A 20,499-nucleotide genomic window follows, 5' to 3' on the forward strand; every position below is an offset into this window, starting at 1 on the left:
GGGATAGCTGTCACATGACTGAACACATTTTCTCCAAAAATATCATTAACAAATAGTATATCTACAAAGATATATAGTCCTGAGACTCTATAATATACTTCATCTACAGTTGGAAACACATCAGATGAGCACAAATATACAATGCTCTTTGACAAATGGACATGAAAAACCTTTTTACACTTTATGCTATTAATTTTTGATTCCAGCTTAAGTGATTTTGTCATCTTCCATCCTACATTAAATTATTTACATTGAGTTTAAGTGGGTCTGATGATGATACATATTACGTAAAGCGTAGAGTGATTTCACCCATGTGTTTTGTGTGTGTGGTCACTTGCAGCAGGCTTTCTTCTTCAACGGTTGATCCACCAGTCTGACCGTGTTTACCCATACTCTGTCTTCCTGCTCCCTCAGGACCCTTAAAACATTAATTAAAATGCTTATAAAAGACATTTACATATCAGTGTTCATTAAAGTATTAGTTCACTTCTAGGGTAAAAATTCACCCCATGTTATCCAGGATGTTCGTGGCTTTCTTTCTTCAGTTGAAAAGACATTAAGGTTTTGGAGAAAAACATTCCTGGATTTGTCTCCATATAGTGGACTTCAGTGGTTTCAATGCAGCTTCAAAGGGCTCTACACGATCCCAATTAAGGAATAAGGGTCTTATTTAGCAAAACGATCGGCCAGAAAAGAAGAAATTTATATACTTTTTATCCACAAATGCTTGTCTAGTCACATAGGGGAGGTCACACGTGACATAAGTGCAAACAAGTCAAATGCCACAAATTCTTTGGTTTTTTAGCATTTTTGTGTATTTGAAACCTTTCCAACAACGACTGTATGATTTTGAGATCCATTTTTCACACTGAGGACAACTGAGGGACTCATATGCAACTATTACAGAAGGTTCAAACTCTCACTGATGCTCCAGAAGGAAAAATGATGCATTAAGCCAGGGGTGAAAACTTTTGAACAGAATGAAGATGTGTCCATTTTTCTTATTTTGCCTAAATATCATATTTTTTTCATTTAGTACTGCCTTTCAGAAGATACAGAGGATACTTACATGTTTCCCAGAAGACAAAATAAGTTAAATTTACCCTGATCTTCAAAAAGGTTTTCACCCCCCGGCTCTTAATGCATTGTGTTTCCTTCTAAAGCATCAGTGAGCATTTGAACCTTTTGTTATAGTTGCATATGAGTCCCTCAGTTGTCCTAAATGTGAAAAGATGGATCTCACAATCATACAGTCATTGTTGGAAAGGGTTCAAATACACAAAAATGCTGAAAAATCAAATTTGTGGGACCTGAAGGACTTTTCTGAAGAACAGCAGGCAGTTGAACTGTTTAGGACAAACAAGGGACTCATGAACAACTATCACTAAACAAAAATGGATCATTGAATGGATCATTCAGGTAACAACACAGTATAAAGAATCAAGCTTATGTACTTTTGAACAGGGTAATTTTTATAAATTCAACTATTTTTTTTTTTTTTGGACTATATGTAAACGTCTTTTATGTGAAATATCTTATTGATGTCGGTACTAAATAAAAAATAACATGTATTTTGTATGATCCCTCTTATTTTGGTAAAATAATTTACATTTTGCAGATTCTGCGGGGTGTATGTAAACTATTGACTTCAACTGTATAAATAATTAATTCCCAAATATTACAGCTAAACAAAATATGACAAAGTCGTTTGAGTTCTTACCTAGCCAGGTGTATCATGGCCTCCAGCACATGCACTCCAGTATAAGCACTGCACTCGTAGAACATCAAGTTTGCTTCCTATCAAATACAGCAAGCTAATATTAATCTGTGCTTGCTGCGTTGTATAAGGTGATGTACACTTACATATTTATATCAATACACTATATACTGTGTGTTTGAGAGCACAAGAGAAGTCCACACCTCTGCTAACATATCGGCCTCCTTTGTCTGCACTTCTCTCTCATTCTCCTTGTCCGATTTGTTGCCAAGGAGCATGACGGGTATAGGGTCGCCTACAGCCTCCTGTATGCTGGTCAGCCAAGGGCGGACTGATCTGAAACTGTCCTCCATTGTGATATCGTAGATGACCACCACGCCATCTGCCTTACGGAAAAACTGCTTGGTAATGCTGCGATACCTGCAGGGCACAGTGACATTGCTTTTTTTAATGCTGGATGTTTATCATCAGTGACAAGCTAGATTATGTTTTGGTTATGCAATAGATTACTTGAGACAACAAGCTTTTCAGAGATGCTTAAAGGGTAATAGTACAAACTGAGGAGCAAAAGTAAAGAATATAAACTGAAGCTGAATGTTAAAGAAATTCACTTTCAGAATGAACATTTTTTGATAATTTACTCACCTCTTTGTCATCCAAGACGCTCATGTCTTTCTTTCTTCCGTCACAAAAAAGATACGGTAGGTTAAAAAACAAAAAAACATTGTTTTATCTTTTTGGTAAAGGGCGTTTAACCCTGGGTCAGTACTTCTGCATACGTCACATGTGCATGAATAAGTAATATGTGAGATCTACCTAGTGCTAGATGAACATTTGTGGTTAAAAAGCATATAAATTTGTATTTTTTTACAAAATGACTGATTGTTTTGCTAGGTAAGACCCATATTCCTCAAATGGGATTGTGTAGAGCCTTTTAAAGCTGCATCGAAACTGCAATTTGGACCTTCAATCCATTGGCTGCCATTAAAGTCCACTATACGAAGAAAAATCCTGGAATGTTTTCTTCAAAAACCTTAATTTCTTATCGACTGAAGAAAGAAAGACATGAACATCTTGAATGACATGGGAGTGAGTAAATGAAGTAATCTGCTCCTTTAATGTCTTAAACAAGATGATAATAATTATATAGATGCAAAACCTGTTCCTGTTTGTGCAATATAGGTATCAGTGCCTCACCTTTCTTGGCCTGCAGTGTCCCATAACTGAAGAGCCACATGACTGTCCCCCAAATTCAGTGTCCGCACACTATAGTCAATGCCTGCATAGAACAATTGCAAAGAAATGGCAAAGTAATAAATTACAATGGCCACTAGGAGGCGCTGTTGTGTAATATTTCTTTATGGAACATACAAGTGTATTAATTAAAAGTAGCTAAATGACTAAAAAGCTCCAGTTTTGTTTGTTTGCAAATGCCATTCGTTTTGATTATAGCTAATACAATGAAATTCATTCTTTTTAAGTGTCCTGATTATTTATGAAACCACTACAGTTAAGAGGTGAAAGGCTAGAAACTTGCATAAAGTGAATTGATGGTGTTTGACATAATCTGCTGTGCAATGTGTGCCAGGTTTTAAATGCAGGCAGTGTGACTTTTAAGCCTTTTCATGTGATGCTGATATAGAATTGTAGACTTTAGTTAACACACTTACACACACAATTAAACACAATGCACTGCAAAGCCTTTAAGAAATAATAGTATGCACAGGAACAATGCACTTTAGATATTAAAGGTTGCAAACTTTGGTAAATCAGTTTGAAGGGCCGTATAAATCATAACAATTAGTGCAAGACAGAAGAGTAATCCATCCTTCTGATCAAATAAGACAAAGAGGAGTTGTAATTACATGATTTGATCAGTTAACTGGATGTGCGGCCGTACCAATGTTACATGCATGTAAACAACAGCATGGATTGCATGATTAATGTGCTATTGAATACATCGTTCTACTAATTTATGCTGTCTAAGCCACAGAAAAAAACATGTGGAAGCTGCTAAATCATATAGAAAAGGACTTAGTATGCAGGAAAATGAGCAATATTTTGACAAACTAAAGTTAATAGATAGTAAACATACATACAAGCAGTGTTAATTAAGATATTAGCCTAATATTCCACCTGCCTGACCAGAAATTATAATATGAACAAAGATGAATTGTTGTTAAAATTCTTGCACTGGAAATCCTGGTTCAGTTTGGCCAACCACAAACATCTTTTGTTCCTCAAACAGTTTTTTTTTTTGCATGCTTTTCATTGGTTTGTTATTACATTTAGCAATCTATAGTACTCCAGATGTTTTTCCTGGTCCAACCAATTAGTAAGCCCAAAACATGACAATAATTGATTATTTTTAACAACAAAATATGCACATTTCGTTCAGTTCAGTGGCATTGTTTACATTCAGTGCAGCCAATTTGGCCGATTGAAGGCGTCGTCATGAAAACACTCTATAGCAGGACCAAATTTGTATTTTCCGAAAATCCCTCATTATGAAGTCATGTGTTAAACCTGAGCATTCCTGTTCAGTTCAATATTCAACTGTACATGCAGTGGGAGAGCAACTCACCAACAGTGGCTGCGGTGGCCGAATGAAACTGTCCATCACAGAAGCGTCGCAGCAGAGCAGTTTTTCCAACGCTGGAATGTCCCACCAGAATGACCTTAAAGAGTCGTTGAGGGGATGCAGTGGATCCTTCTGCAGGAACCTGCAGCCAAAAATACCATAAGTGACTCTCTTAAAACTATAGTTAAAATAGTAAGTTGTTTTCTGAAGGGCTGCTGTCTAACTGTTTAACCCTAATTAAACACACCTGAACCAGCTAATCAATGTCTTCAGACTCCCTAGGCCTAAAAACTTTAGACAAGTGTTTTGGAGCTGGTTGGAGCTAAACACTGAAGGAAATTTGCCCTTCAGGAACAGATTTGTCTTAAAGTGCAATTTTTATGTTATTTAAAGATCTCTTGTGTTAAAACTAACCATTTTAAAATTTCTCTCTGACACTTTAATTAAATAAACACCAAGGTCTGTCATGAAACTCAAGATGGCACAGGCTGATGGGTCGTTAACGCAAACTGATGATATTCACAGTCTTAAATGACCTGGCACAAGCTGATTGGTTCATGTCACATACGCAGCCAATGAGCTTACTGCTTTACATTTAATGGCTGGTTAGCATTCACTAGAGCATTTTGCAACAGGCTTTCCGGGTTACTCTGAAAACCTCCACCTCCCCAGCTCCACCTGTATAAACCTGCAACAGGTTATATGCATATTATGTTTTTGTGCAGCATCTGTATGTCTTAAATACTCACAGCTCTGTATCGCCGTATGTACTTAAATATGCAAAAATTCTGTTATGATATTTAACATCTTTCGCTTGCCTGCTGGAGGGTCTCTTTTCCAACTGGCTGACCACGTGCAGATGAGGGCATGTTTCCTCTGATCCATTTTTCTTAGCTGGCTTCTTCATTCTTACTGGTGGTGGAGAGTCAGCAGAGGCCAGAGACGCGTTGGATGGGTACAGTGAGCTTGTCTCTAGATTTTCCTGACTTTCTTCTATGCCCCGCTCTTCTTCTTCCTCACTTAGCTGATGCAGAAGAAGGTGAGTGTCTCCTTGCAGGAGGTGAGGGAGGTGGTCTTCCTCGATGGATATGACTCTGCGTAGAGGCCATCCATCCGGTGGCCCATCCTCCACATCCACCCCGACATTTGCACCTTCTGAATCTCCAGCTACTTTTTCAGATCGTCCATCCACCTCCGGCTTCCCATCATCCCCTGTGGTGAAGGGTGAACAGACACCGTTTGCTAAAGAGGAGGTTTTCCTGTTAGAACGCTGAGTCACTTCCTCTTTATCAACTTCTCTGAAATAGAGAGAGATATGAGAGAATAAATGTTTCCATGTTAATAAATCATATATGTAGGTATTCTAAGAAAATGCATGTGAGGATTTCTCACTTTTTGACAGATGGTTTTCTCTCAGTGTATTTCATTGAGGCTGTGCTCAGTCTTTGCTTACGTGAAGATTTTTTCATTGAATTACTGCGTTTCTGTGGAGAAATGCAAGGAGATATTCTTTTACTAATAGCTCTTATTAAATATACAAATATACACAATGTAGAATAACAGTAAAGTCATCAAAACCATAAAATAACAAAAACTAAAATAACTACAATAAACCATATTCAAATAAAATATAAACAATGAAATAAAATATTTGAAAAAAAAAAAAATTAAATTAAAAAAATTTCAATAAAAAAAATAAAATTTCAGTTTCAAAATTCATAGGATTTGATATGTAGGCACAATTAATATGTGTCTGCTAAATTAATTTTAATTGTTCAAGCATTAGGCTTTAGATCAAAAGTTTTTAAGATCATGACAATAAATAAATTTGTGTTGTTATTGTTAACTAAAACTTTTACAAAAATTTATTGAAATAAAATAAATGTTAAATAAAATATAATTTTAAAAATAATTTTTATTTCAGTTTTCTAATTTCTAAAGTAAGCTGAGATATTAAAATTACTAAAACTAAAAGTGAAATAAAAACTGAATGGACAAATATTTAAAAAATAAAAAATATAATAAAAATGACAAAAAAAAACCCAACAAAATGATTAAAACTATTTACATTTTTTTTATTTAAACAAAATAAATGTTAACTAAAATACAATTAAATAAAAACTTGAACTCATTTTAATTTCAGTTTTCTAATTTCTAATGTAAGTTTAAGTATTAAAATTAATAAAACTAAATGTGAAATAAAAACAGAATGGACAACATTTAAAAAATAAAAATGACAAAAAACAACAAAATTACTAAAACTATTAAAAATTTTATTGAAATACAAGAAATTATCTGAAATTAAATGAAATAAAATAAAAAATAGTAAAATTACTAAAACTAAAAGTGAAATAAAAACTGAATGGACAAAATAAAATAAAAAAAATAAAAACGACAATAAAAACTAAATTACTAAAACTATTTAAAAATTTAATTATAATTTCTAATGTAAGTGGAAGTAATAAAATTACTATAAGTAAAAGTGAAATAAAACTATACTATTAAATAAATAAATAAAAATTACAAAAATGTTAAAAACTTCAAAATATTTTCATTTTCATTTTTTTGGTTAATTATTACTATTTTTTGTAATTGTGATGTGTGTTTTTTTGGGTGTATTTTTAACAAATTTAGAAATGGAATATATAAACATAAAAATAATTTAAAAATTGTAAACTTACCAGGAAGTTAATGTCTCGCTCATCTCGTAGATGTTTATTCATTTCTCTGAAAAACATTTGATTTACATTTTTTTTGTGTTTGTCTTTGTCTACAGTATATGTAAGCATGTACCAAGCTCACCTGAGTAGATCCAACTGTTTCATCAAGCTTTGTTTTTCTCTCTGCAAGCCTTCTGTGATTCTGTACATCTCCCTGTGAGGGAATAAAGTGTTTGTGTATGACTCAAGACTCAAAGACACTGGTGGGATCTTTCTGTGTACATAATAAATGCATAGACTGACATCTCTCTTTCCTGCTGTAGTCGAGAGGCCTGCTCCTGCAGAATGCCCAGCTGCTCCTGAGCCAGCACTAGCTCTTGGCAGGTGTGCTCAAGTTCACGAGACAGCTCCTCATTGCTCATTTTGAGTTTAACGTTCTCCAGTCGACTCACCTGGTGTTCACTATGAAGGTCACGACATTGTCGCTCCAACTAAAAAAATAAAGAGGCAAAGAGATTGACTTGAAAGGGTGTGAGCTGCACAAAAGATTTTACGATTTTGTAAGATTATGACTGTTTAATCGTAACACTAACCTTCCTCTGTTTTTGGAAAAGCTGCTCTAATTCCTGTTCTTTACAGCGGAGCCGCTGCTGAAGCTCTTGACTGCGTGACTGCAGGTTTTCAGAGTCCTGGAAGAAAGAATTAGCATAACAGTCAATTTTAAGACAAATGAGATGCTTAATATTTATGTGGAAACTGTTATACATTTTTTCAGGATTCTTCGATTAATAGCATTTATCTGAATTTTTTAAATAACATTTTATACAGTTGAAGTCAAAGGTTTACATACACCTTGCAGAATCTGCAAAATGTAAATTATTTTACCAAAATAAGAGGGATCATACAAAATGCATGTTATTTTTTATTTAGTACTGACTTGAATAAGATATTTCACGTGAAAGACATTTAAATATAGTTCACAAGAGAAAATAGTTGAATTTATAAGAATGACCCCATTCAAAAGTTTACATTCACTTAATTCTAAAACTGTGTTGTTACCTGAATGATCCACAGCTTTTTGTTTTTTGTTTGTTTTTTTGTTTAGTGATAGTTGTTTGTGAGTCCCTTGTTTGTCCTGAACAGTTAAACTGACCTCTGTTCTTCAGAAAAATCCTTCAAGACCCACAAATTCTTTAGTTTTTCAGCATTTTTGTGTATTTGAACCCTTTCCAACAACGACTGTATGATTTTCTCACACTGAGGACAACTGAGGGACTCATATGCAACTATTACAGAAGGTTCAAACAGTCACTGATTCTCCAGAAGGAAACACAATGCATTAAGAGCCGAATTTGAAGATCTTATTTTGAGAAGTTATTTTGTCTTTTGGGAAATATAGAAATATCTTCTGTCGCTTCTTAAGGGCAGTACTAAATGAAAAAAAAATATGATGTTTAGGCAAAATAAGAAAAATGTACACATCTTTATTAAACTTCAAAAGTTTTCACCCCTGGCTCTTAATGCATCATTTTTCCTTCTGAAGCATCAGTGAGCGTTTGAACTTTTTGTAATTGTTGCACATGAGTCCTTCAGTTGTCCTCAGTGTGAACAGTTGACTCTCGAAATCATAGTCATTGTTGGAAAGGGTTCAAAAATGCTGAAAAAACAATTTTTCTGAAGAACAGTGGGCAGTGTAACAGTTCAGGACAAAGAAGGGACTCATGAACAACTATCACTAAACAAAAGTTTTGAACAGGGTCATTTTTATAAATTCAGCTATTGTTTACTCTTGTGGACTGTATGGAAATGTCTTATTCATCTTATTGAGGTCAGTGCTACATAGAAGATAACATGCATTTTGTATGATCTCTCTAATTTTGGTAAAATAATTAACATTTTGCAGATTCTGCAGGGTCTATGTAAACTTTTGACTTTAACTGTATGTCTTTACTGTCACTTTTGATTAATTTAATGTGCCCTTGCTCAATAGAAGTGTTCATTTCTTAAAAGCACAGGCAAGTTTAAAAGGTATGTTACATGTTTTTACCTTCAGAATTGCTCGATCTTTTTCATTAATGATCTGTTGCTCCATTTCCTCATACAATCTGCAAATTTCAGTGTCATGTGTGGCTGCTTTCCTGTGCAATGAGACAATGGCATATAATGTTAAAACATGCATTTAGCCTAAAGCAATCAAAAAGCAAAGTTATGACACCAACAAGCCTTTTACATAATATTACACCCTAAATTCAGTATTCAAAAACACTGGCTTAGGCATTCACATCCAGGTAATAATTAAAGGATCATAAGATTTCATAACTACACAGTGGAGCCCTAGATTTAATCAGAATGTGCTTTATTCACCCCTAAAAAGTATGTAAAATCATGTTAAGTGGTCACTGGATGTGGATAGAACAACATTCTATAGAGAATTACATTAAGCATCTAAGCAGAGATTATTCACAAATAACACTGTGGAAATTAAGTACACAAAGCAGATTATTGGCTTTTAAACATGGGTGACTTTACATGGTACTGTTCTCAATTCCTTCTCATTTCATGTTGCATAATCATGTCACCTCCTGAGGGCGCTCTCCATCTCCTTTCCTCTCTTGTCGTGCCTCTTTGATTTGATACGTGACACGGGCCAGGAACTCTTCAAAATCGGACAAGAGGTGAGGCTCATCATTCCTGAGCTGAGCCCACAGGCCGCGAACCTCACTCGGGCTAAAATGAAGAGAAAACTGTTTAAAAAGCACATTTTTTTGTAACGCCATATCAGAGCACAGTGTGAAACATCAGTACTGACTCTTGAAACACATTGCTGGCACCCAAGCTCTCCAGCAACATGCTGAAATGTCTCTCTTCATCATCCTCATTTTCTGACAGCTCTTCATCCCCTGAACTTTGATCAAGAGCTTCTGGAACATTCTGAGAGGCTGTAGTCATTACTTTCCGTCCATGAAGAAAGGTACCTGGGGAACCAACACAGAAATACCTTTGAAAAGTTTAATTTTCAAGCTCTTCTTTCTGGAAGGAGATTATAAACTTACTAAATCCGGAGGAAAACTCTCCTAGTGTCAGGTATCCATTTTTGTCAAGATCTAGTGAGTCAAAGACATTCTCAAGTTCCTCAGTAGTGAGTGGCAGTTCTTTGTGTAGCTTCTAAGATAGAGAAGAAACAGATGGGAAAATACATCAGCTTTTTTTTTTTTTTGCTTTCTAGATATTCTACCAGCCTATTATGAACATTGTAAATAAAAAAATTACTTTAAATAAAAGGGTAAAATGCAACCTAAATATTCACAATCAAAAACTAAATTAAAAAATAAACAAAAAAAAAAAAAAAAAAAACAAATATAAAATAAAATAAAATGAATAAAATAAAATAAAAAAAAAATAAAAAAATAAAAATTAAATTAAAAACAAAAATAATAATAATATAAAATAAAATAAATTAAATTTAAATTTAAATTAAATTAAATAAACAAACAATAAAATAAAATAAAATAAAATAAAATAAAATAAATAAAATAAAATATGAAGTGGTGAAAAATGTCCACTTTAAGGACCCATGCTTTACCCTCATATCCGTACGTGTGATGAAGCCCTTTCCCTCGCTGTCACAGATCTGGAAAAAGTCCTCTATTTTGTCCAACATAACAACGTGTCCCCATCCTGCCTCCTTTTCACACTTTTCCTTGACTTCTTCTGCTTCTCATCCTGGTCTGAACCACTGCTGACGACCTGTGTGGATTCAACATGTCCAGTCTCTGACATGATTATCAGTAAAGCTTACCTTGACCGTCTTTACACAGGTCAGGATGCAATGCAGGCAAGAGATGTGACAGCACAAATGGGATGGACATCCACGCTAGGTCCAGTAGGAGATGTAATGCATTGTTGACTGGTACTGAATCTCTGCTGTGGGTCTCAGCTGGAAGTGCAAGAGAAAGTACAACACATTAAAAATTCTTTGTGTCTTTAGGAATGTTAAGACTCTGAGAAGTGAAATGCAGATTACAGGTGTATATGTGTGTTTGTGTCATTGTGTGTGTGCAGCACAAAAGATTTACAAGCCTTTGCTTGAGCTTAAAGTTCAGGACTGTACAAACTTAACATTTAATGTTTTATTGAACACTTCAATACTTTAATAAAAAAAAATAAAACTTTAATAAAACTCAATTTAGTAAAATTATAAAAGTTGCTAAATATAAAATAATGTAAAGAAATGTAAAGAGGATTATATGACAAGAAAAGGAAGAGGTTTCTGTGGTGAAATTTCCTGTTTGAACAGAAGTTGAACTTGTTAGTTTTGGACAAGAGGCGATCAAGTGCTTTATATTTATATTTAAGCATGCACCAATTAAAATGACGCTTGAAATTTTACTTAGAAGGCAGATAAAGTTGACGCATATCTTGCTTGTCAGTGTTTAGCAATAAAAGCTGAATGCCAGTGTTCTGTGTAGTAAATAAATATTGATACATAGTCTTACAGAGAGGAATAATGAAAATACAGAATTACAGCTCTTACCTGAACAATAAAACAAGTATTTAACTCTTCCAGGTCTATACCGACAATAATGTTAGTATCAAATTGTTTATTTAAATCCAGTAAATGGCTGAAGTTTGTTGAGAGCGACCATTACTCGGTTTTCTATACTCGGATCACAGCAACACAAGAGGAGAGGAGGAACTTCTTCAGCTCGCGGTCAGAAATATAAAAGCACTTCTTGGCTTGCTACAATTAAAATTACTGATAAGAGAAACAACTGGTGGTGTTGATGCTCAAAAAAGTGACATTTGGTTGACAAAAAAATATATTACATTTTGCAAAATGCACTGCTTTTAAATTATATTTCTATATGTAAACATGACTTGTTTGACGCCAGTTTTTTCTTCTCTTTTTGAATTCTTAAAACGTGATTGTTTGTTTGGTTTTTAATACTAAATAGAATGATTTTTCTTCTGATTGGATGCAGCAGTAGAATCATGTTGTACAGCTAAATTTATATGTAAAAGGTGAAATATTCGAGATTGTAGATACCAACTGAAACCCCTATATTAAAATCAGGCTAAAGAGTGTAATTATGCAACGTAATTTACAATACAATAAAGATTAAAACAGCAAATAAAGAGCAAAATTAAAGTGCATGAAATCACTTGTTGAACAGGGAGAAGCTCCCTCTTGTGGTGACACAGGGACAAGACACTTGTCTGCCTGTCTTTACAATAAGAAGTGTTTTGCTGCTAACTGCTGAATGCATCAATACAGCATTACGGCATATATTTATTATTTATTTATTATTAGTCTCCAAAGGATACCAGTTGAATGTAAACATATATTTTTTATGTTTTACTATGTTTTACTTTAATTATGTTTAATTTATGTAATTAAACACTTATCTTAATAGCTAACAATATAGTTTATACTATGGTGTTATATTTTAAAATAAATCATGAAAATTTACACTAAGTTACACAGTTACAGTACAGTACTAGTACATTTATTCAAAGTAGTCATGGGAAATTAGTTCTTGTAAGTTTGTGTAATGTAATGTTTGAAATGTACTTACAAATGTCATCAGTGCTTGTATCTGCTGTGTTCAGGTTCAGGTTTGATGTTAAATATAAGCTGCAGTGTTTCTGTATCAATCTGCTTTAAGTTTAATGTGACTTTATCTCCACACTGACTTATGACTGACACAAGTCTGTCCTCAGTGAAGTGTCTCTTCACACTGGAGGAGGAGTCCCGCTCATCAGCGCTGACACTTTATTGATATATATGGAGAAAATAAAAATGCTGCTTTCTGATTTGTCACTGATTGTGTTTGATGATTTCCTCTGTTGTGTCTAATAAGGTAACAGTGAGTGTCATTGGCAGCTGTGAGTCTCTCTCTCTCTTTAGGGGGCTGACAGGAGCCAGTTTCTTCAGTGTGTTTGAGGGAGCAGACGAGAAACTTATGCTTCATTTTGAACTGTCTGTATTGAGAATAGTGAGATGGAAAGCTGTCTGACATGTATTTTTCTGTTGTCCTTGGTATCACACATTATAGCTGGTAAGTACGAAATTAAGAAATAAAACAAAAGGGAGATAAGGGAGATACGTTTAAAGACAGTGCTCTGTATTGTGTATTTTAATTGATTATATATTTATTTTATGTATATTTTTGCAGGGGCAGACACTGTGAATGTAAGGCTGGTCGGCGGTAAAAGTTTCTGTGCTGGTAGAGTTGAGGTTCTTCATAGAGGTCAGTGGGGAACAGTGTGTGATGATAACTGGGATATGAAAGACGCTGCAGTGGTTTGTAGAGAACTGGACTGTGGAGAAGCTGTAGAGGCTCTAAGTGTTGCTCATTTTGGACAAGGATCAGGTCAAATCTGGATGGATGAAGTGGCATGTACTGGATCAGAGTCAACACTGAAGAACTGTAGATCAAATGGATGGGGTAAAAGTAACTGTGGTCATAGTGAAGATGCTGGAGTCATCTGCTCAGGTGAGCTGCGTCATAAATTACAATGTAATCAGAAGGTATTTGTATTACATACTCTTTTAAAAATACACTATTTTATTATTTACTATTTAGTAGAATGTTCTGTGCTGGAATAATAAACTTTTATTTTCAAATAAAAATGCACAGGTCCATCACACTCAAAAATGTTTTTATATTATTACAAATGGTTGTTCCAACTGATTAATGTATTATACTGTTGCTGTCCTCATAACTCAAAAATGTAGATCAAGGACTTCCACTTGTGGACGGGTCTCACCTGTGCTCTGGTAGAGTAGAGATGTTTCGTGCAGAGGGCTGGGGTTCAGTGTGTGATGCTGCCTTTGACCAGCAGGATGCAGAGGTTGTGTGTAGAGAGCTGGACTGTGGGGCTCCTGTACAGGTGCTGGGAGCAGCTGCTTTTGGCAAAGGGAAAGGTCAAGTTTTGTCAGAAGAGATTCATTGTAGTGGAAATGAGACTCAGATACATGTCTGTAAACGATTATCTTTGCAGAACAACAACTGTTCTCATGACAATGACGCAGGAGTAATATGTTCTGGTTGAGTATATGTTTTGTTTAAATAAATTTTAAATAAAGTATATATCATATATACAACTATAACTAATATTGACCCTAGCTTCATACTGTTAATTAAGCTATCAATTGTTTGTCCAGGTTACACTGATCTCAGACTGATAAATGGTTCAGACTCTTGTTCTGGTAGAGTGGAGCTTCAGTATGTCACTAAATGGGGCACAGTGTGTGATGCATGCTGGGATATGAGAGCTGCCAGTGTCCTCTGTAGACAGCTGAATTGTGGGATTGCTGTGTCTGTTGTGGGATCAGACTGGTTTGGAGAGGGAAGTGGTGAAATCTGGGCTGATGTGTTTGATTGTGACGGGAATGAAACAAAACTCTCAGAATGTTCCATCTCTTCTTGGAGTCGAGCTGAATGTTCTCATAGACGAGATGTTGGAGTCATCTGCTCAAGTGAGTCCTTTCTGACTTTATGTATAATCATGTAAAACTTAACATCAGCATAAGGCATATTCTTAAACTTAAAATATTTCAGTGAAATATCTGGTGTTTTACTCAGATTCCTCTCTGGCTCTTCATGATGGTCTGGTGCGGTTGTCTGGAGAGAGACAGTGTGAGGGGGAGGTGGAAGTTTTCATCCATCAGGTCTGGAGGAGAGTTCTGCTGGACTCCTGGAGTCTCAATGAATCCTCTGTGGTCTGCAGACAGCTGGGCTGTGGCTCTGTGCTGAACTTCTACGGCTCCTCTTCATCCAGTCCTGAACACAGTCATGAGTGTGTGACGGGCTTCCAGTGCTCTGGGAGTGAAGCTTATCTGGGGAACTGCAGCTCTCCACAAACTCTCAACTGCAGCTCCACACAACAGCTGTCAATCACCTGCCTTGGTGAGAACAACAACATCTTTGCAGATATTTTTTAGTTGTTAGTGATCAATAATGTGTTTTTCTTTCTCTAAATATCAGGTCGTGGGTCCATCAGGCTGGTGGGTTCTGGGGGAGACTGTGCAGGGAGGCTGGAGGTTTTTCACAGCGGCTCATGGGGGACAGTGTGTGATGACTCCTGGGATATTAAAGATGCCCATGTGGTGTGCAGACAGCTGCAGTGTGGAGTGGCCCTCAGTAACCAGCCAGTACCAGCCTGGTTTGGTCCTGGTTCTGGACCCATATGGCTGGATGAGGTGGAGTGTGAGGGGAATGAGACGTCCCTGTGGAGCTGCTCTTCTCCAGGCTGGGGAAAACATGACTGTCTACACAAGGAGGATGTAGGAGTCGTGTGCTCAGGTAAACAATAAACAATAAGATAAACAATTTCAGTAACGTTTGTGACTGATATTTACCAATATCCAGTGTACTTCCATTATATAAATAGTAACTATATATAGCAACAGCACGGCTGGGAACTGAGAGCTAGTTTTTATTCTAATTTAATTTAACTATTTTAACTATTCTAATTTAATTAATCTGGATGTTCATAAGACAAAGTGCGGATGAGGATACACATTATGCATTTGATTAGTATTTTTTAATATATATTAATGAATGAATTGCTGTTGTATTTAGATTTTTTTATTGTATTATAATTTATTAATTTGATTTTTAACTGCATTAATTACTGTGTTAATTGAAAATGCATTTTTTAATAATTGTTTTATATTTTATTTAGTTTGGTAGTTTAGTAGTATAGTTTAGTATTCTGAAATGCCCTCAAAACACCAACTATTAAAGAAAAACCTTACTGAAATTAAATATAATGTTTAATAAAAAATAAAATAATTATTTGATTATAGAATCTGGCCCATTTTGATTGTGAACATTGTTGTTTTTGTTTATTTTATTTATTTATTTATTTATTTTTTACCAGTTTATTGCTGAAATGAACTCACCATTTGCCAGTTCAATACCATTTTTTAAAATATATTTCTAATAAGAAAATTGGTAAATGATTAATTCTCATTCTTTTCGATCTAGAGTTTACAGAGATCAGGTTAACTGAGGGCTGTAAAGGGAATGTGGAGGTTTTCTACAATGGATCCTGGGGTAATGTGTGTTACAACCAAATGGACAGAGACACAGCGAGTCTGATCTGTCAAGAGCTGAACTGTGGAAGATCTGGCAGTGAACCCACCAATTCAGAGGGACTGAAGTTTCATAATTTGCTTGATAACCTTAAATGTCGACGACATGATTCCACTATATGGCAGTGTCCATCTTCAGCCTGGGGTCAGTATGACTGTGATAATGATGTGGCCAAAATCACTTGCTCCGGTAAGATGATGTTCAGTAACATTCTAGTTAATTGTACTTATGGTGTCCAATGTTCTGTTGAGTAATGTTTTTAAATGTAAACATTTTTTAATGCCAGAGAAGGAGATTCATGAGTCTCCTCGGAGTCGTCTAACATGTTCTACCTCATCATCTCCTCACCAGAGACAGTGTTCAAGTAAGTCATCAAATGCTTATATTTTCTTTATCCATTTTAAATTATATATATATATATATATATATAGATAGATAGATAGATAGATATAGATATAGATATATATCAAGTCAAGTCAAGTCACCTTCATTTATATACCGCCTTTAACAATACAGAATTTTGACAAAGCAGCTGTACAGTATTAAATAGGAAATAGTACATCAACAATGCAAAAGGGCAACAATAAACACTAAATTTTCAGGTAAAGGTAGTTAATCAAATACAATAAAATAAAATACAATATCATGTGAAGAGAAAGTGTCCCCAACTAAGCAAGCCAGAGTCTGTGTCCCAAACAGTGTTGGGTAGGTTGTTCCAGAGTTTGGGCACTAGATAAGAAAATTATCTGCCGCCCACAGTTGATTTTGATATTCTAGGTATTATCTAATTGCCAGAGTTTTGAGAACGCAGCGGACGTGAGGGACTATAATGCGATAAGAGCTCGCTCAAGTACTGAGGAGCTAAACCATTCAGGGCTTTATAAGTAATTAGCAAGATTTTAAAATCTATACGATGTTTAATAGGGAGCCAGTGCAGTGTAGACAGAACCGGGCTAATATGATCATACTTTTTGTTCTAGTAAGAACTCTAGCTGCTGCATTTTGGACCAGCTGGAGTTTGTTTATTAAGCGAGCAGAACAACCACCCAATAAAGCAATACAATAATCTAATCTTGAGGTCATAAACGCATGAATTAATGTTTCAGCATTTGATATTGAGAGCATAGGTCGTAATTTAGATATATTTTTGAGATGGAAAAATGCAGTTTTGCAAATACTAGAGATGTGGTTTTCAAAGGAAAGATTGCCATCAAATAGCACACCTAGGTTCCTAAGTGATGACAAAGAATTAACAGAACAGCCATCAAGTATTAGACAGTGTTTTAGGTTATTACACGCTGAGGTTTTAGGTCCAATAATTAACACCTCAGTTTTTTCAGAATTTAGCAGTAAGAAATTACTTGTCATCCAATTTTTTAACTCAACTACACAATCAGTTTTTCAAATTGGTATGTTTCGCTGGGCTGCGAAGAAATATTGAGCTGAGTATCATCAGCGTAACAGTAAAAGCTAACACCATATTTCCTGATGATATCTCCTAAGGGTAACATGTAAAGCGTAAAAAGTAATGGCCCTAGTACTGAGCCTTGTGGTACTCCATACTGCACTTGTGATCAATATAATACCTCTTCATTTACTGCCACGAATTGATGGCGGTCAGATATGTACGATTTGAACCATGCCAATGCACTACCACTAATGCCAACATAATTTTCAAGTCTGTTCAAGAGAATGTTGTGGTATCGAACAGTATCGAACGCAGCACTAAGATCCAGTAGCACTAACAGAGAGATATAACCATGATCAGATGACAAGAGCAGATCATTTGTAACTCTAATAAGAGCAGTCTCAGTACTATGGTACGGTCTAAAACCTGATTGGAAATCCTCACAGATATAATTTTTCTGTAGGAAGGAAGATAATTGTGAGGATACAGCCTTTTCTAATATCTTTGACAGAAATGGGAGATTCAAGATAGGTCTGTAATTAATTAATTTGTTAGGGGCAAGTTGTGTTTTTTTTTTTAATGAGAGGCTTAATAGCTGCCAGTTTGAAGGTTTTGGGGACATATCCTAAAAACAGTGATTAATTTATAATATTCAGCAGAGGATCTATGAGATCTGGAAGCAAGTCTTTTAGTAGCCTAGATGGAATAGGGTCTAATTGTTCCCCAGGAGATCTATAGCGCACTATCTGATGTGATACTGTAACTGACGGCTGCATGGTGACAATTTTGTCTCTAATAGTATCGATCTTGGAAGTAAAGTAGTTCATAAAGTCATTACTGATGGGCATAGTCAGTGCCTGTTGGTTCTTTATTTTTAGTTAACTTAGCCACTGTATTGAATAAATACCTAGGGTTATGTTTGTTATCTTCTAAAAGAGTCGAAATGTAATCAGATCTTGCTATTTTTAACGCTTTTCTATACGATAGGGTACATTCACGCCAAGCAGTACGAAAAACCAATAATTCTGTTTTCCTCCAGCTGCGTTCCATTTTCTGGGCTGCTCTCTTAAGGGCGCGAGTGTGCTCGTTATACCACGGGGTCGGACTGTTTTCCTTAATCTTCCTTAGGCACAGAGAGGGACCGTATCTAGACCGTATATATATATATATATACATACAAATTTATATACAGTCCACATTCAATATTATTTATAACTTTGTGTGTTGCTAAAGCTGCTCAGTACTGATTGATGTGTGTGTTTTAGATCATGTTCCTCTCAGACTGAATGGAGGGGAGGGCCAGTGCTCTGGGAGGCTGGAGGTGTATCATAACGCTGTGTGGGGCTCAGTCTGTGATGATCAGTGGGACATCAGCGATGCTCAGGTGGTCTGCAGGCAGCTGGGTTGTGGAGCAGCACTGAGGACTGATGAGAATTCAACCTTTGGTGCTGGTGAAGGTGTTGTGTGGATGAGAAAAGGTCAGTGCAGAGGGAATGAGATTCACCTGTGGGACTGTCCTCTCTCCCTGAAAAACCACACTGACTGCTCGCTTAGGAAGCTTATTACACTCAACTGCATAGGTCTGGCAAAATTTCTGGATCATTTCAGTGCTAATAATATTTGTTTAAATCAATAATTTGCATGATTGTTTATGTGTTTGTGTCTGTCAGATCTGTCAGTGTCCACTACTCCTGCCACACCAACATCAGCTTCTCCTCCAGTGCGTTCAACATCAGTCACTCCTCCACAAACTCCTTCAACAGTGTCTCCTCAGCCCTTCGTCCCCCCAGTGCTTGTGATTGTACTGGTAGTTGTGCTCTTACTGCTCTTAGTGCCACTGCTTATACTGATTCAGCAGAACAGAGTGATGAGGAGAGGTAGGAGAGACTGTCATATTGTGTCTTATTCAGTGTGTGATCAGTCATGTGTTGTGAACTGACAGCAGGTTTGTCTGTCTACACTCACAGCTCTCTCTAAGAGGAGACACAGGATGACGTCTGAGGCCGTTTATGAGGAGATTCAGCACAGACACAATCACTTCACTCAGAGGGGTGAGACATGAGCCATCAATCTCATTTAATATCATTAATAAGAGAGTCTGTCAGACAGTTGATGTTCATCTATTATTAGTCCAGTTAAACCTCCTGCTTCAAACCACAGAATTCCTGACAGAAAACCACAGAGCTGCAGGTGCATGTTTATGTGTGTGTGTGTGTGTGTGTGTGTGTGTCTGTGTCTATTTCTGGAAGGCAGTGAGGAATGGGTTCATGTGAGGATACATGTGTGTGTTTACTAACAGGCCCAACAAAAAGGGATTTCTGACTATAATGCTTTTAAATGTGAATAATTAATATTTGTGCTGCGTTGTCTCCTTTATGATTCAAAGGAAAAGAGGATTCAGTCTGTTTGTAATGATGAACATGTTTCTGTCTGTTCTGCTCTCATTTAACAGGGAGTCTCGTCTCTGAAGAACTGCATTCTGGGTATGAAGATGCTGATGAGCTTTTCTCAGGTCAGAGAGGTGACGCACATATTTATTCCACATTCCTCTCAAATCCTTTTTAAAGAATTCACCTAAATAAATAAATATATAAATAAATAAACAAATAAACATGTTACTACTGAAAAGCTGCTGTTAACTTATATATTAACAGTCTGTTCTCATTTTTTAGCAGAAGAGTTCAAGACTGCATATTATGATGATGTCACCAATGACAGTGGCCTAAAAGGTCAGTGACCTTTTTAATTGATCACATGTTTCATTACCAAATGTTTAATGAAATTCTCAGTCTCATGATCTGCAGCAGCAACATATTTTGGCTTTTGTATCCAAACATATTCTGTGTTGATGCAGAAGAGATGGTGAAGGAAATCACACCGGGATACTATGATGATGTCATCACTGATGGACTGAAACCAGATCGTGAGACAGGTGTCACTCTGTTATTCTACAACAGCATATAATATACTTTTAAAATAAAATATTACAGTATATTGAAGACAGATATTTTAAATTTGTTCTGAATGTA

General features: G+C 35.8%; 2 protein-coding genes across 2 annotated transcripts; one reads left to right on the forward strand and one right to left on the reverse strand.

Annotated features, from left to right (window-relative positions):
• Positions 1-41: 41 nt before the first annotated feature.
• On the reverse strand, positions 42-11,624 carry cracr2ab (calcium release activated channel regulator 2Ab). The gene is given in 20 exon segments (XM_051107277.1): positions 42-418; positions 1,721-1,797; positions 1,921-2,137; positions 2,915-2,996; positions 4,302-4,440; positions 5,117-5,184; positions 5,187-5,596; positions 5,691-5,782; positions 6,980-7,025; positions 7,101-7,172; positions 7,262-7,449; positions 7,552-7,647; positions 9,006-9,096; positions 9,538-9,563; positions 9,565-9,685; positions 9,768-9,933; positions 10,012-10,123; positions 10,542-10,657; positions 10,660-10,895; positions 11,493-11,624. Coding segments are annotated over 19 exon segments (2,286 nt in total). The 5' UTR covers positions 10,739-10,895; positions 11,493-11,624; the 3' UTR covers positions 42-330.
• A 2,126-nt stretch (positions 11,625-13,750) lies between these two features.
• On the forward strand, positions 13,751-20,449 carry LOC127163847 (scavenger receptor cysteine-rich type 1 protein M130). Its single transcript, XM_051107312.1, has 12 exons — positions 13,751-14,009; positions 14,127-14,441; positions 14,548-14,871; positions 14,950-15,267; positions 15,955-16,251; positions 16,349-16,426; positions 18,736-19,050; positions 19,141-19,347; positions 19,438-19,521; positions 19,923-19,982; positions 20,143-20,199; positions 20,325-20,449. Exons 1-12 carry the CDS (start codon positions 13,751-13,753, stop codon positions 20,432-20,434), a joined length of 2,424 nt encoding a protein of 807 aa, XP_050963269.1. The 3' UTR covers positions 20,435-20,449.
• Positions 20,450-20,499: the final 50 nt, after the last annotated feature.

This window comes from Labeo rohita, chromosome 4 (assembly GCF_022985175.1).
Source record: "Labeo rohita strain BAU-BD-2019 chromosome 4, IGBB_LRoh.1.0, whole genome shotgun sequence".
Taxonomy (NCBI): domain Eukaryota; kingdom Metazoa; phylum Chordata; class Actinopteri; order Cypriniformes; family Cyprinidae; genus Labeo; species Labeo rohita.